Below are 17,940 nucleotides of genomic sequence, written 5' to 3' on the forward strand. Positions count from 1 at the left end.
GGTACAGCCACTATGGAAAACAGTATGGAGGTTCCACAAAAAACTAAGAATTGATCTGCCATATAATCCAGCAATCCCTCTCCTTGGTATTTACCCCAAAGACTTGAAAACCCATATCCGAAAAGATATTTGCACATCCATGTTCATAGCAGCATTGGACATGGAGGCAACCAAAATGTCCTACGATAGATGATTGGCTAAAGAAGCTGTGGTACATGAGAAATGAAATACTGCCATTTGCGACAACATGGATGGACATGAAGATGATCATGCTAAGGGAAATAAGCGAGAAAAAAAAAGTTGAAAACCACATGATTTCACTTGCATATGGGATATAAACCTAAAGCAACAAACAGGACAGAGACTCATGGACAATAGACTAGTGGTTACCGGAGGGGAGGAGGGGTGGCGGAGAGAGGGGTAAAAGGATCAATTAAGTGGTGACAGAAATCAATTGTACATTGAAATTTACTGGATTTCGTTAACCAATGTCATCACAGTAAAAAAAAATTATTATCATTATTATTATCATTATTATTATTGCTGGAATATGAGCATCTGGGCATATAGGGCAGCACTGGCACAGAAGCATTTTTCCAGTCGTTCTGTCACAGAACCCACCTCAGGGTGCACGTTGCTAGGGTCTGTTCCTAGAGGGACCTTGGGCTATGTATTGATTGGTTCCATCAATCCTGGAAATGTGACTGGACAGAGACCTACTATCTGTAATAAAACAGTTAATGTCTCCAGGAAGCTTTCCTAGGCCATAAAAATCTGTTACTGGATATTTAAAGCCTAATAGTCGTACGCATCAGAAGGCCTTTCAATTGTGCAGTGAGCAATTCTTCTTATATTTATTATAATAGAACAATTGCAGTGTTATTTTTAATATCAAGGAATTGGAAACAACCTAAATTTCCAACAGATGGAGGCTGAATGAGTAAATTACGGAACATCCATGCAGTGGAATACTATGCGGGCATATAAAGGAAGGTTCTAGAAATACACATGTCAATATAAGAATTTTTCACATTATAGCATCGCATCAAAGGAGCAGGATATAAAGTGTTGTGAACATGTAAAGGTGTTCCAGATGTATGGTTAATTGGGAAGATAAAGCAGGTTATAATGCTGTATAACCCTACTGTCCTATTTTCTTTAAAAAAAAAAAAAAAAGTACATATACATGAACCTGTGTGGCCACATTCTAGATGCATATACCTTGCAATGTTATCAGTGGTAAGCTATAGGTTCTGGAATTCTGTATGATTTTATTAACTTACCTCTATATTATGATTTTAAACCTATCATAATTTTTTGAATAGGTAATATACTTACATGGTTCAAAAATCCAGACAATATAAATATGTTTACACAGAAGCCTCACCCTCACCTCTGTCTCTACTCCCTTTCCCTCCTATAATTACTTTTTATTTTCTTGTTATCTTCCCTGTGTTTCTTTGTCAAATACAAGCAAATATGAATATATATTCTTACTTCCCTTTTTATTATACAAAATATCATCCTCTATATACTATTGTACACCTGGCTTTTTTCACCGTTGGGTAATTTTTTTAAACAAAGGCTTACCGTTCAGGTAGTTGGCTGCTCACAGCATTCTCTTCTCTGCTTGCAGATACTGTTGCACCATGCGGCCGACTCTGTGAAAAGAGTCTCCATGGAGCTGGGTGGCCACGCCCCATTCATTGTATTTGATAGTGCCAACGTGGACCAGGCTGTGGCAGGGGCCATGGCATCTAAATTTAGGAACTCTGGACAGGTGAGTGCTATAGCGCTTTCCAGGGTTTATGTGTGTCTGTTTTTACAAAGATCCTACTATCTTACACATCTCTTTGAAGGAAACTTTGGGTCTCTTCCATAGTGCATTCTTTTTTCGCCTTTCAGCAAATACTCAGTGAGCGCTCTCTTTTTGACAGGGATGATGCTAGGCTTGGAGGATCCCAAAGGAAATAAGGTAGAGGCCTTCTCTTCAGAGAATTTTTTGAATAGCAGATGTCTTTTAATTAAATTGTTCTCTCCTTTTCCCCCTTTTAAATTCTTCCCCTTTCCTCTTGACTCTGGTTTTGTTCACACTTTTCCCTCAGGCTTTTTCGTGCTAAACAAGTATAATCATCTCCTCAGACACAAAACAATCTGCATAGCTAGGATGCAAGGCCCACAGTTTTAAGGAAAAGAGGATAGGAAAATGTCGAGATGATACCTTGAAAAACTCAAAACCCTGCTGCCTGGGTCTTATGCTTCCTGTGATGGAGGGGCCATGATAGGCACCCACTGCAGGGCGCACACCTAGGGACCAGCAGTGTGCCCATGGGTGTCCAGGTTGTGACTGGGAGCTCACTCACACCTTCACAGGAAATCCTGGAACATTAGATCAGGCAAGGACCTTCCAGGTTACCTGATGCAAACCTTGCATCTTACAGAGGAGAAAAATTAACTGACTTAAGGTCATACATCCTTGGATTGCAGTCCCAGCTCTGCTAGGAGCTTGGACTATGAGCCTAGGGTCCTGTCTCTCCAGTTCTGTCCAAGCCGTTGCTAGAATCCTGGTGTCTTGCAAAATGTTCTTAAGTATTTTGTCTTAAAGTACCATCTATAAGGGGTTTTAAATGCATTCCAGAAACAATAACTCCTAAAAGGTTATACATTGAAAAAAAGGTGAAATGTATATTATATATTAGTTTTAATCCTTGTTTTGGCCTTTGGTAGTTAGTTTTTCCTAAATAAGCTTGATTGTTTCAGAATAGGATGTTTCCTTTTAAAAACACAAAAATGTCAACGTGTATAAACCTTCAGTTACACTATAAAGGTACAACCTTGGAGTATGTTGCTTTTAGCTAATAAAAATGCACAGGACACAAAATTATCTATAGACTTGTTTCTACTAGAGAAATACATGATTAAGAAAAAAGATAAGAAGAAAGTTTATCAATAAAAACTCTATTTCCTGTAACATGGTTATATCTTATAATTTAAAAATCTTAGGTCTAATTAGAAAATGATAAGGGTCCTTTCAGTCATTTAGGCTGACATCCATTTACAAAATGTCAGACTCAGCAAAACTTGGAAGGTGTTAGCTAAAGAATGTGTGCTAGCCTTCGACCACATTCTTCTAGCCTCCTCCCTTGTCTGTGGCGGATCACTGCCTCTCAGGATTAGCGTTTTGTGTCCCCCCCTCCTGCCCCCGTTTGTTTCATAATGACTTATTCAAGTTGTTTGAAAAAACTTGAGTTAGCTGGGGGGGTTTTCTTTTTCTTTTTTCTTTCTTTCTTTTTTTTTTTTTTTTCCACACAGATATTTATCCTTGCATACATATTTAACCACAGAGGTATGGAGAGGAATGTGCACTTTTTCAGTGCACTTATCTCTAAGGCCATGCCCACCTGGGGAGGAAAACAGTAGGTTGGACACCCTGACGTGGTGACCTGGGACAGTGTTTTCACACTCAGAGAGGGAGCAGCAGTCATACGCTTACTAGTTGTGTCAATAGCTTCTGACAAACTGTCTACCAGAGTTTGTTTTTTCTGTCTAGACTTGTGTTTGCTCAAACCGTTTCTTGGTGCAAAGGGGTATCCATGATTCCTTTGTGAAAAAATTTGCTGAGGCAATTAAAACAAACCTGCATGTGGGTAACGGATTTGAGGAGAGAACTACTCAAGGCCCATTAATTAATGAAAAAGCAGTAGAAAAGGTAAGTTTGTTTTATTTGTTAAATTTCAGGGGTTTAATATCAAAAATTTAAATAGCAAAACTTTGGTAAAGTGCCAAGCAAGCCTCTTTTGAAAACAATGCAGAAGTCAGAAAAAAATTGACTTTCTACGAGTTTGTATGAGTCTTGTGGCGTCATGTGGTCATAAGCTTTTCCAACTTTGTCATGACAGAGTCCCCATGTGATACATCACTTTAGATCATCTACTGTGCTCCTAAATTTTCCCTTAGAGTGGTGATAACTCCATCCCTTGCTGCCTCAGGAATTAGGATCTCGGAATACAAAGTCTTCAATTTTTTGAATACCTAAAGGAAAAGGAAGAGCAGCTTTGTTTTTGAGATTGGCTCTGTTTTAGCTGAAGTGCTGGCTGGCTCTGATGACAAAATGCCTTTTCAGTAGAGTCCTGGCAACGAGGTGTAGAATTGCAGAGACCGCATTGAGGATTGAGAGATGGCAACAGGAAAAGAAAACTGCTCTTAGGAAAAATGTGTTCAAAAACTGTCACAATCTAGACTACTAACTAATTGAGATTTCACTCCTTGTTCTGGTTTTTAAAAATAATCCTTTTCAGAGTTGCGTACCAGAACTGTCCTTGAATACCAGACATCTAATATGCTCCTGAGATAAGTCTCTTCTGGTAGAAAGGATTTTAAAAGCATAATTTAAATCAGAAAATGGAGGCTGGAGATTTTGTGTAGGAGAGTTGGCCAGAAGGGGGCATAGTCAGTTTCCTGGGTATCACTTGAGGAACCAGAATCAAGCCCGAGCCAGGGCAGCACTGCAGTGGGCAGCACGGCCTGACCACTGTTGATAGGCACTCCGAGGGCCTGCGGGCCACACCCCGGACAGCTGTCCCTCCCCGGCCTGAACCATGGCTGTTGCCTTCCTCAGTAAAACCAGGGGAAGCACTGAGGCTTGACGGAGCTCTGAATCTCTGCTGATTCCCTTGGGTATAGATAGTCTAGCTAGAAAACATACATTAATGTTTATATTCGTAACACCTGCATTTTTTAGGCGACTTTGGACACTATAGACTTGCTTACCAGTGAAGACAATTTTGGTCTGTACATCCCAGGATATTGGTTCTCCACCCACTCTGTGCCTGTACAGATGCTTGAGCCCCGCCCAAGGAGATGGGGTTGAATTTGCCTGGAGTAGGTCTTATTTCTGAAGTGTCACAGTTAATGCAGTTTGCAGCCAGGTCAAGGAAACCTTTGTCCTAGAGATTTTTTCTCTTTCTTTTTCTTTTCTTTTTTTTCTTTTTTTCTTTTTTTTTTCTTTTCTTTTTTCTTTTTTGCCAAAGTGAAGATGCAGACATTGTTCTCTAGAGGGTACTGTTTCCTATAACTTCAAGCAACTACCCTGAAGGATTTCTTTTGGGTGGAGATTTAGTAGAAAACACCTTATCTGAAAACAATCCATCATGTTAGCCCTAGTGTACATACAATGATAGGTGGAATTCCGGGGCGAAAATTGCATATCATATTTAATATGACAAGAAAACAGAGCAGACTTTATTTGAGGACAAAGAGGTGGGCCCTTGTTAAGTATGTTAAATATAGTTATTATTAAAGATATAAATTATAGAAAGTAAGCCACTCTGGCTAATGGGGATTTTTGCAGACAGCGGACTGTGAGAGCGCAGTAGGGGGCAAGACAGAATGGATGGTAAAACGTGCCTGAGCCTCTATTCATCTCTTCTGAAATCCTGTAGAACAGGGGTCTCCAACCTCTGGGCTACAGACCGGTACCAGTCCGCGGCCGGTTGGGAACCAGTCACACAGCAGGAGGTGAGCGACGGGCAAGAGAGCAAAACTTCATCTGTATCTGCGGCTGCTCCCCAGCGCTAGCATCATCGCCTCAGCTCCACCTCAGATCCTCAGGCATTAGATTCTCATAGGGGTACAGGTCCTTGGTGCCAAAAAGGTTGGGACCACTGCTGTAGAACATTCAGCTGACGGTGTGAGGAGGGGAAGACCCAGTGCACCAAAGATTGTGATGAAGTTCTAGAAGGCAGACAGGATCATGTGAAGAGAAAGGGAAAAGTAGATGAAGTGTGCCCGGAGGAGGCCTGCAGAGGAAATGGTGCCGGTTTTTACAATGGAGCCTTTCTAGAACTGGCTGGGATAGAGGGTAGGAATAAAAGGAAGGGAGAAATGGCACTAATTAGTTAAGCTTTTGCAGTTTCCTGGGTTGTTCCCACATCACTCCTCCCCACCACCACCACCGCTAGTATACACAAGACAGCAGAGGCATTTGCTCTAGGCAAACAAATACCTCTGAAGAAATACAGCAACCTACGGAGGAGGGCTACAGCTTCAAGGGTAAGTTAGGGTAGGCGCCCCAGAGTGGGGCTCTCCCACAAGTCTGCCAAGTCAGAATAAATCCGAGCTTGCAGTTGTCCCTCTCATTCAGGGGAGAGACTGAAAACAGCAAAGGCTACCCATGCCGTCCATGTAAGTTAATCAACCCAGTCCTTCATTAAAAAAGATGAACCACCAAGGATCATGACAAACCCTTAGTACATAAGAGAACAGTTGCCCCTCAAGGAAGCAGATGATTCTGGGAACAGAAAGGAATTTTCTAAGAATCTGAGTGTCCTCTAAGAGTTTGGAGAAGATAGTCCACCTATAAAACAGAAGCAGGTTCTATGAAAATGAAGCAATGAGAATAAGAAAGAGTATGTAGAAACTAAACACATTATGGTGGAAAAAAAATTTAATTATTACATGAAGATAGAAGACAAAATAAAGGAGATCTCTTAGAATTTAAAGCAAAAGACACAGAGATGAAAAATATGACAGAAATACAAAAATAAATCAGAATTAATCCGAGGTAAAGGGGATATCCATTTTAGTAATAGGAGTTCTAGAAAGAAAGAATTGAGAAGATGAAGTAAAATGACAGTATCAAATATATAATAGAAAAACTTACTGGATTTCGTTAACCAATGTCATAATAAAAATATATATATATTTTTTAATTTTAAAAAGAAAAAAGTTTCTTTGAGCTAGGGGAAATAATTCTTCAGATTGAAAGATTCCATCAGTTGTCAAGTAGAATACACGAAAAGGAAAACCCAGATTTTGCTAAAATTTTAGAATGTCAGGAACATAAAAGAAGATCCTAGAAGCTTCCAGGTGGGGAAAAGCTATTCACAAAGGAGTGAGAAGCACTACTGAATCAGACTTTCCATCAACAACACTAGAAGTGGAAAAGGGCACACAGTTTTCTGAAGGAAAATTATTGGATCGAAATTCTCTCACCAACCAAATGATCAGATAGAATACAAGGCAAAACATCAGACATGCAGTGTCAGGAAGCTCAGAAAGTAAACCACTTTCAGTGCACCTTTTCAAAACGACTCCTCGAGAACATGTAATAACAAAATTGAAAGCAATGTCCAGTAAAGAGGACAATGTGAGATCACAAATTCCAGAACTCACCCAGGAAGACAGCTGAGCGCCGAGCCTGGAAAGACAGCGGTGATAGACTTCAGCAAGGTGAGATCTAGCTGGAACCGCAGGGCAGGAAGGAGGTGTCCTCTTACTGCCACTGTGTGTCTGCAGTTTGGTTCCTTCTGCCCAAAGGAACGAGGGTACATTGTTTTCAACTTATCCGAGGATGAAAGAAAACCAATCACGGTTTCCTGGAGTTTAAACATTCTGAGCAGTTGTGTCATTTCCAAGGTATCCTCAACTAGCTTTCCCAAGGGCTCTTCTTGTCACACAGGTCGAGAAACACGTGAGTGACGCACTTTCCAAAGGGGCCACTGTTGTGACAGGCGGGAAGCGGCATCAACTTGGAAAAAATTTCTTCGAGCCTACCCTGCTCAGCAATATCACCCAGGACATGCTCTGCTCTCATGAGGAGACTTTTGGGCCTCTGGCACCAGTCATCAAGTAAGATCATCCAGATGGTAGGAAACAGTAGAAAATAGGAAAGGAAAAGAAAAACTAGAGAAAATCCAGTTCATGTGCTATTTTGAGGCCTGATTGTGGGAGGGGGCGAGTTAGAAACCCAGAAAGCTGTGCTGTGTCCAGTGAGGAGACAAGTTCCATTTATGATTTTTTAAAAACTTTGTTTTTATTATTGCCTAGACTTCAAATTTTACCAAATACTTTGCTTTCTTACTTCTTGCTGAACTCATTTTTCTTCATGGAGCACATGCTCCAAGAGCTATTTCAAGGGAGTGTGTGGGAAATGAACTTTCTGAATTCTTACTATGATCTATTATCTCACATTCACAAGTAAATAATAATTTACATGGATAAAATTGGAGCTTCGGCACTTTGAAAATACCACTCCTTTGTCTGCTTACAACCCAGGGCTCTTACTGAGAAAGCTGATGTTTGGTTTCCATTCTGTAGCAAGGGATCTGCTTTTTCTCTTTGGAGACTTTCAGAATTCTCATGGTCTTTGATGTTCTTAACTTTTAATGGTGTGCACCCTGTGAGCTTCTCCATTCCAAGGTGGTCCTGTCGTCCTGTAGTATCTAAAGTATTTGTTCAGTCCTGGGAAATTTTTGGTTCTTATTTCTCCAGAAACTCCTCTTCCCCCGTGTATCCTTTTCCAGCCTGGTAAGAAGGCTGTTAAGAAGAGATGTCTGCTGCCATCCTCCACTGCTCTTACCCCACGTTTGTTCATTCCACCTCCTCATCCATTCCTATTGCCTCCTGAGACTCTTTTTTCCCTCCACTTGTCAGCCTAATAATTCACTTGTCGCACACACCTATTCTGCTCTCTAACCCATCTGCCACATTCTGTATTGCAAGTTATTTTTTCCACCCTTGATCTCTCCCATGGTTCTTCCCCGTAACTGATTCTTTCTGCTTTATTATTCTCCCTTATTTTGTTGTAGATAGTTACCTTTTTCCAATACTTTTGTTCTATTCCACTGTTTCTGCCTCCTCTGGTACAGGTGGTTCATTCTCAGTCCTAGAGTCCTCAGATGTCTTGCTATTTTCTTGTAGCTCATCTCTAACCCCTTGAATGGTTAGCAGCCTTCGCTAGTGACACTCTCCTGGGGATTGTGGTTAAAATCTTAGACAGTAGTTTGTGCTCCTTCTGATGCATTTGGAGGACAGAGAGTCGAGCCCCACGGAGGGAGCCTCTCGTATTAAAGTCCTGTCTCTACACTACTCCCTCTGCCCCAGGTATCCTTTGCTCATTGAGGTATTTTGCAGTTACCTCTGTCGTAAAGGCCTGAGGAGAAGAGGCCTGCACTTGTTTTGGATGGCTCACCAAGCCTGCTGCCCTGTGCTGGCCCTGCTGCTTTTCTGCCCTGTGGCAACACAGCATTAATCCGGGGAGCCAGGTCTGTAGAAAACGCTACCTGAAATGCACAGGTGTGATGGGGAGGGACATCCCCACCTCTGCAGGCTCCGTGGAGCTCCGGCCCTTCCTATGGGTGGCCTCTAGCTCTCCCACTTGAGCTGTCACTTCCGCTAAGGATCCGATCACTTTTTGACCTCTAAAAGTGTCAAGCGTTTTTGGTATTAGTTGCGGATGAGGTTTTTGAGCCATGGTTCTCCTTCTCTGGCATCAGCTTCCCAGAGAGAGCGGCAGCTGGGCTGCCTGTGCCATCCTGTCCAGGACAGATCTCTTTCTTATCACATACTTTGCCAGCTTTGTTACCACCTTGCCAGTGAAGATGATATATTATTCTGCCACTGGGGAGATGGACCACTTGAAGAACTTTCATCTTCTTCGTTTTAGTAAAAATGTTTACCTAGAGTGTGAACTCAATGTTTCTTGGGAAACCAAGAGAATGCAGTGGTTAGGAATCCAGGCTTCAGAGACGAATTGGGTGTAGATCAGGCCTTGCTACTTCATACCTGCGTCCCCTGGAGGAGTTAACTTCTCCGAGCCTCAGGATCCTAATGTGAGAAAGGAATAAAACTAGTCGCTTCCTCCCAGGATAGGTGTAAGGTCCAAAGGACATGATGTCCAAAAGCACTTAGCACATAGCCTGATGGCATTAAGGTGCAGAGTGAGGACACTGGCAACGCCCTGTTTTCCTGTTTCCCAAAGGAGAGAATGGCTCCGGGAGACACAGCTGGTCATCCTCCAAACAAGTGATTCTCCCAGGGTCACCCTCTTTGACCTCTCCTCCCCCAGAGCTGCCCGTGTCTCTCCCAGTTTTCCCTTGTATCGACTGCAGCCCAGGGATGCCCAGCCAGCTCTGCCCAGTGCCTCCAGGGACGTAGCTGGCCCCCACTGCCGGTGGATCTCTGAATTTAGGAACTGGAGTGTTTAGAACTTTTGCCTCAGTTACAATTCTGGGACAACAGGAAAATGCTACTGAAATCTTGTACCAGAAATAAAATAATAAAGCTGAAAGAGGCTGTGTGGGGCTTCGGCCCCACCACACTTTCATTTCAGAGAGGAGCAGACTGGCGCCAGCACACTGGTAAGCAGCCTAGGCAGGAGAGCTGACATCAGGACCCCGGGCCCAGCTTCCTCTGGGTGGTTTTCTTACTGCTACATGTGTCACTTCTAAAGTAGTTGGTATAACTACTTTAGAATACGCTGGTGTGTATTCTTAGTAGGTAACAAGAACACCGATCCACTTTTTAAGACATTTTATTTGACATAGTGGACCTGTCACAGTTCCCTGCACATCAGTCTGCTTGTCTCGTGCTCTTTTAGAAGAGGTGAGCTGAGTGGATTTGAACATGGTGGTCTTCGACGCCAAGTCATCACAGCGAGTGGTGCTATTTGCCTCTGTACTTTGCTTTGGGATCTCTGCAAAACTCCAGTTTACCTCTTGCCATTATTGGGAAAACAAATTGAGAGAGAAGACAGCTGGCTTTCTTTACGCCCCTTTACAGATTCTGCTAACGACCCATCTTAACTTTGGCAGGTTCGACACAGAGGAGGAGGCTGTGGCAATCGCTAATGCAACCGATGTTGGGTTAGCAGGTAGGCGTCCGTCCTGGCTCAGTGGAGCTCCTATCATTTCTCAGGCTGATGCTGGAGTTTGCCTTTTAGACGCAATCCTGGGTTTTCGGAAGGACACTTCACTGGAGCACATGTTCGCTGCTTTCTGAGGGGCCAAGGGGCAGTGGGAGTGGGGGTCAGTGGGAGAAGAGGCAGTGCAGATTGTTCTAGGTGGGTCACCACACACACCCCTGAGTCCCCTGTCCTCAGGGGCTCAGTGCCTGGAAATTCCAAGTGCTTCCTCTATTTGTCCTTTCTTCTGGAGCTAAACAGAAGAGGAAGCACAGACGGGCAGAGCGTGTCCTTGGCCATTTCCAAATGAAAAGATCAGTGGCCTGCAGTCAACAAATCTGTATTTAGCATCTACCGTGAGTGAAGTACTGAGGAGACACAGAAACTTAAAGATACAGCTGTAGCCCTATAGGAGCTTCACCTCTAGGCATAAGAGAACTATTCATAATAAGAGGGAGGATGTGCATGCTGTGGAGTCCCTTACCCCATGCTGCGTACTCCGAGTTATCGGGAAGCTGGGGTAAGGCATGTGCACGGGTGCCTCCATGACACTGAGTTCGCCGTTCTTTTCTTCCCTTCGTGATGGGATGGTGGTGGAGGAAGCCATGCCCTGCGCAAGGTCATAAATATGGGCAGGATTCTGATTGGTGGAGAGAAATTCTGGGCAGAGGGGATCAAGGGAGTTAAGAAGTGAAGAAAGAAAGGACAAGAAGAATTTGATTAACAACTTTGGAGAAGATGGCTGGTGACTGGAGTCATGGAAGGTGATGTTGCAAGTGTTGACTGAAACCACCTCGGGGAAGGTCTGAATACCCACGAGGGACTTAGCCTCACTATACAGGTGACAGGGAGGCTCTGGAAGGTTTGGGCAGAAATGTCACTCGGACAATCTACCAGAGGTGTGCAGTCGGAGTGCGTAGCAGACTGCAGGCGCTCGGAGGCTGTGCTTACAGTCTGGATGGCAGGTGACGGGAGCACTAGGAAAAGTGCAACAGAAGCAGAGTGACAGTGTTCAGAGGATTCGAGGTGAAGGAATGGAAGGACCAAATCGGGGCTCCACATGGGGGCCGGGTGGATTCCAGCCCCAGGTGAGAAGGCAGACAGTCGTCAGTGGTGTCCTTAGCTTTAGAAGTGATGTCTTCAATGACTGTTCTCCATGCTATCTGTGTCTTTTATCCCTGTGACAGGTTATTTTTATTCTCAAGACCCGGCCCAGATCTGGCGGGTGGCGGAACAGCTGGAAGTCGGCATGGTGGGCGTAAACGAAGGGCTCATCTCCTCCGTGGAGTGCCCCTTCGGCGGGATGAAGCAGTCTGGCCTTGGGCGAGAGGGCTCCAAGTATGGCATTGATGAGTATCTGGAGCTCAAGTATGTGTGTTTTGGAGGCTTATAGGATTCTTAGCTCTTTGAAAAATAAAAAGGACCTTTTCTGCACATATAAGGATAAACCTGTAGGGTATCTGAATTTTTAATTTTTTAAAGCTCGCCCAAGTCCTCCTAATCTTAAGCAGATGTGACTCTGCCCCTCCCCTTACCTAACTAGGGACCAGTAGATTCCACGTGCGTGTGGCTGCAGACTCGCCAAGAACCAGCAGCACAGCACCACCGTCTGACTCAGAGCAAAGTGCAGCAGGGAGCAGGCTGGCCCCTGCAACCCTGTGACAAAGGCCGATGACTCTCTGAGCATGGACCTCAGCATCTCTCATGTGGCTCCGGAGCTGAGACCCCGAGGAGAGGAGACATGCACAGAGGAGCCCCTGAGTATGACTGACAGGCTGGTCGGAGGGCCCAGCACTGAAGACACTTGCCGTGTATTCGGAGGTCACTAGAGGAGCTGAATCGATCATTTTTTTGAGACTTCTGAAATAGCACAGAATCGCTTGTGCTCTGTGAGGAATGAAGGAGCACCTCTCCCTTACTCTGGACCAGTTTTTAAAATTGAAGTCTTCATCGTCCTGAATTTACCGCTTAAAAATCATATCTCCTTTTCTGTTTTTCATTTCGTTTTCCTTTGAGAAACAAGCCTAAGCGTAAAGCTCACAGCAGAGCAGCTTGGTAGAACAAAAGGTGCACACGAGGTAGCTTGGCCTGGCTCCGTCACCGAGCACTAGCTCTGTCTCATGGACACGCCGGTCCCCACCCCCGTCCCCCACGTAGAGTGGAGGTTCTGTTTAAGCCTTACTTAGCTCGATGGGATATTGTGAGTCTAAGAGAAAGCAAAGGTGTTTGCAGAAAATGAAAATCTGGTGGTAGTACAGAGGCTATTAATACTACTACTACTATTATTATTGTTATGAGCAGCATAGTCCCCATTGAGCACCCGGCAGGGCTTTGCCAGGATGGAGGGAGCGTGGTGCCAACCATCTGCCCACCTGAGCCTGAGTAGTGGTTGTCACCTGTGGCCTGCTCACTCTGTCCTCAGGAGGTGCTGCTCCTTCGCCTCCAAAAGAGCCAAAGCACTTTCACCAGAGTCATCTCAAAAGGAAGGACATTTCTATAACTGCCAATCTACCTTATGGGAGAGGTGTGAGGCCTTGAATTTCAAGCACCTTTTATCCAATAAGTTTCCACAGTTCATCATTTAAAAATAAAACAAAAACCCTATGACCAGTGTTTCCTGTCACTCGGAAAAAAAAAAAAAAAACCCTAATTAAGAAAATTCTAGGTCTATCTGGATATGTCTGCCATTTGCCCTGATATACTGAGGAAAAGGAATCAAGGCTGTTCCTGGCTAAATAGACAAGCGAAGCTCCTTCTTTCACCACTCTTTGTGCAGAAACCACTGACAGGCCGTGGGCATTCTGGGGAGTAGAAGGAAAGCATTAATGAAATCGGTGCTGGAGGCAACTGCTCCTGAACCCACCCAGCACTTAGCGTTCCTCACTGAGCCAGGGGGACGGGCCGGCACACAGAGGAGCCGCAGCCAGGCCTGGAGCTCCTTATGTTTAGCCCGGATCATGCCAGCCATGTCCCTGGGGCCCAAAGAAGGAAAGCACTGAAACCCACCACCTCTTGACATACGTCGCCCAGGCCCTGCCTGTCAAGAATCACACACACAGCATATTAGCAGTTAATTCCTACTTTTTAGTTTTTAGGTTTTAAAATATTCTAATCATGTAATATTTGGGTGTGTCCATCTGTTTTCTATCAACAATAAAAATGCCCTAATGTTATTTTTTAGAAGTCTGGAATGCTGATGCTTAGAGGTGTTGATGGAATACATTCAAATCAACTGGTAACTTTGTCAGCCAGTGGATTCCTTGGCTAGGTGGCAGATTTTGAGTTTTCTTATATATTTGGCTCGTCAAGTATATAAATCAGGGCCAGAGACTCACTACAGTATCTTTGATTAATTAAGTAAATAAAATAATTTGAAAAGGAAGTAGCTATTTAGTAAAATTGTTCTGGATTGTGGGAAGAAAGAGAAGTATTTTTAAATGGACTTTTTTTTTTTTTTGGTTATTTTTCAATAAGGTGATAGATGGACTTTTAAAAAGATAGATAGCCCAAGAGTTTGCAAATCTGGCCTGCTACCTGTTTTTGTACAACCCACAGTGAAGAATCGTTTTTATATTGCCAAATGGGAAAAAGCAAAACAATATTTCATGGCACGAGAAAATTATATGAAGGTCTTTAACCTGTCCTTGCATTCTAAATGATAGCTTTGCTGGGTAGAGTAATCTTGGTTGTAGGTCCTTGCTTTTCATCACTTTGAATATTTTGTGCCAACCTCTTCTGGCCTGCAGTTTCTGTTGAGAAATCAGCTGATAGTCTTTTGGGAGCTCCCTTGCAGGTAACTAATTCCTTTCTTTTGCCACCTTTAAGATTCTCTGTGTCTTTAACCTTTGGCATTTGAAGCTACCTCTTTGAGTTACCAATTTTTCCCTGGGTATCTCCCATGTATGAGGGAGGTATACATGTCAATAAATCTGTTTTTCTCTTGTGAATTTGTCTTTTATTACAGGAGTTCCAGCCAAGCACTCTGAAAGGTAAAGAGAAAATTATCTTTACTCTAATACACGTGTAAGTGGTGCTCCGTACCCAGAGAGCTGCTAGTCAGTGAGTGCCTTGGGCCAGGAGCCTGCATGTAAAATTTTGTACGCTAGCACCTATGGGAGGGCCTGACCCATGGTTCCTGCTCATCAAATGTTTGCTGAATTAAAGTTTACCTGGTTTGCAGGCATGCTACCTGAGAAAGGTGTATACTCCAGCTTTCTCAAAATTGCTAATCTCTCTCTTCTCCACATTCCATTATTATCCATTCAGTACTTTTCTCCAAGTTTGGGGGGATTTTGATACATAAAAGTATATAAACTCACAAAAGGCTACAAAAGTAATAGATTCCTGTGACCATTCACCTAGCTTCCCCCAGCTAGATGTGTTATCTAAGATGATAACTAGCAGCATCAAAACCAGAAAACTGGCATTAGTATAATACTGTAAATATGGGCTTTATGCTCATTTCATTAGTTTTTATGTGCACGTGTGTGTGTGTTTTATCACATCAGTACGTTGATTTGTGTAGCCATCACCACAGTCAAGACATAGAATTGTTGCATCACCACCACGGAATTCACTCATGCTGTTCCTTTGACAGTAAAGTCTCTTGGCGAGGTTCCTTTTTTTTTTTTATTAAATTTTCACTTAAGTGTAACATGTGCAAAAAAAAAAAATTACATTACGTGAATAAGTGAACAACATGCTGAATTTTCACAAATGGAAGACACTGTGACCAGCACGCAGAACACGAAACAGAACACAGCCAGTCCCTACTGTGCCCTTTCTGGAGTGACTCGCTTTTCAATGAGTCTTTGGAGTACAGGTCTCTGTTGAGGTCTAAGTTCTGAAAATACCTCGCTTTTCCCTGGAAGTCCAAAAGAAAATACTCTGGCCTAGGGAAAGCTTTAAAATAAGAGTTTTATGCTAAGTCTTAGGCTGACGCAGACTTACCACCGAACTTTTATTTTTAAATTTTTTTCAGTAATAGAAAGTCATCACTGTGGAGATTACAAAGATTTGATTCAGTTAGTTTAGAAAGCACAGCTTTGGTCTCTTGGTAAATGGACACAGAGCTCCTACTGTTGTAGCCGCCAGCCCCCGAAAGACACACCGACCACCGGAACTCAGTGAGTTATAGGAAACACACTCTTTATTCAGCCAGCTGGGTCTGCCAGGGGTACGCAGACCCCAAATTAAGCAGCCATGAATGTAGAGGTACAGGGTTTTTAAGCCCAAAATCCCATTCTTCATTCTGTCTAAACACAAAGGTCTGTTTTTCTTCTATTCACTGCCTGTCAACTCACAGGTCAGGTGCATAAGCGGGGTTACAGAAGCAGAAAGCTTGTTTAGAATGTCATCTTCCTATAATCAAAGGCCTACGTGCCTATAGCGATAGTCAAACAGTAATTTTCAGTAAGAGTCAATTTTTCAACCACCACACTACAGGAGCCAGGATGACCAGGAGCCATTTAAGCAGGTTATTGACCACAATCGTCCAGCTTACATGACCAGCATTGTAACCTCCACAAGTATTTTCCTCATCAAAGTTTCTAATGGAGCAAGTTAAAAGAAAAGAGGGAACTTTTTTTTTTCAGCATAAAAAATAATCTCCATAAGTGGATATATATCATATAATTCCATTTATGTAAAACTTTAGAAAATTCTAGCTAATCTCTAAGTGACAGTGGATCAGTAGTTGCCTGGGGAGGGAAGATTATAAAGGATCACAAAGTTTATCTTGCTTGTGGTGACAGTTTCACAGTTGTACACACATCAAAACTTAACACATTGTACTCTAAATATGTTGAGTTTATTATAAATTTATTTTTTTTTTACATCAACCTAGCTTTAATTTCAAGGCTCTTGTTGCAGAAAAGATGCAAAAATCAGACCAGCGAGAAACCGAGCAGCACTAGGAGAGTTGGAGAACTCAGGTTTATTACACAGGCAGTCCCAGAGGAGCTGGCACTCTGAACACCTAGGCCAGGAGCTCACTTACAACATTGCTTAGATAGAACTTATCTGGCACAGGCCGATTGGTTAATTTGTCCTCAGACTCTTACAAAGCTGTAGGAGTTGCTATGTTTGCAGGTAGTTACAGAGCTACAAGGTTGGGGAGTTGCTGTGGGTTGCAAGTAGTTAACATTTGTTGCTTAGAGCAAGCCAAAGGGAAGATGAGTTTTTAGTTACTTTGGAGTGCAGCCTATGCAGCAAGCATATCTACAGAAACAGAACAAAGAGCTGATAAGCTTTTCGAGTGCAAATTCCTCTTCACTTTAACCCAAGTCTTTCTACCTGTCCATTGCCTAACAGGGAGGCCCCTACTTACAACACCCAGGCATTGCTGTGAGGTTTTAGGGAATCAACAGATGACACCCTACTCTTCCCAACCTGGAAGCTGAGAAAGTGATGCAGGAGTTACGCAGATAGAATACAAAATGTTGGCCTTATTATTGATAGAAACTAGATTAGATTCAGCTAAGTACACACTCTCTTTAATGTAACTTGCCCCGCCCCTCCCTCCCCGCCCGCCACACACACACACAACTGTGAGCATATTGCCCACGGATATCAGAGGGCCTGCTGATGTGTGCCCTCTGGCAGAGCAGAAAAGGCAGGCCCAGCTGAGCATGTTCAGTGCCTCCCACAATCCCCTTTTCCCACCAGAGGAGTCAGGGGTGTTACTCTAGGCTTCAGAAAACTTTTTCTATAAAGAGCCAGAGAGTAAATATTTTAAGCTTGGGACATAGTCTCTGTGGAAACAACTCACTTCTGTTGTTACAGCAGACAATTTGTCAATGTGCATATGTTTCAATAAAACTATTTGTGGACACATATATGTATTTTATGTAAGTTTTGCATGTCATAGAATATTCTTAAATTTTTTTTTAACCATTTGAAAATGTGAAAATTATTCTTAGCTCACAGGCCACACAAAAACAGGTTGTGGGTCAGTTTGCCGACTCCTACTCAAGAGAAATCACTCTACACAAAAACATAAAGAAAAAAGTAGCCACCCCACCCCCCAAACAACAACTGGACATTACAGAAAACATAGACACCTGTGTGCAGATTAATACATAAGTTTAATAGTGTTATATTAGAATATACTTTGTCAATACTAGGGAAAAATAATGCATCTTAAAAAACGAGACCAGGACTTAAGCTGAAGTCCATGGTAGCTCGGTCACACACACACAGGTGCTCCCTCCCCACCTATGAGGTTGGCATGCTGTTTTTCAGCAGATTTTTCAGTCACA

At 43.1% G+C, this 17,940-nt stretch overlaps 1 protein-coding gene across 2 annotated transcripts in view; it reads left to right on the forward strand.

Annotated features, from left to right (window-relative positions):
* The window catches only part of ALDH5A1 (aldehyde dehydrogenase 5 family member A1), a 34,043-nt gene extending 20,184 nt beyond the window's left edge, over positions 1-13,859 (forward strand). For both annotated transcript variants that reach the window (XM_016140904.2, XM_016140903.2), the window contains 5 exons: positions 1,637-1,780; positions 3,551-3,709; positions 7,460-7,629; positions 10,593-10,651; positions 11,869-13,859. In XM_016140904.2, the coding sequence (XP_015996390.2) occupies positions 1,637-1,780; positions 3,551-3,709; positions 7,460-7,629; positions 10,593-10,651; positions 11,869-12,074 (738 nt within the window). In that variant the 3' untranslated portion in view covers positions 12,075-13,859. The remainder of the gene's footprint in view (positions 1-1,636; positions 1,781-3,550; positions 3,710-7,459; positions 7,630-10,592; positions 10,652-11,868) is intronic.
* Positions 13,860-17,940: the final 4,081 nt, after the last annotated feature.

This window comes from Rousettus aegyptiacus, unplaced genomic scaffold (assembly GCF_014176215.1).
Source record: "Rousettus aegyptiacus isolate mRouAeg1 unplaced genomic scaffold, mRouAeg1.p scaffold_m13_p_17, whole genome shotgun sequence".
NCBI lineage: Eukaryota > Metazoa > Chordata > Mammalia > Chiroptera > Pteropodidae > Rousettus > Rousettus aegyptiacus.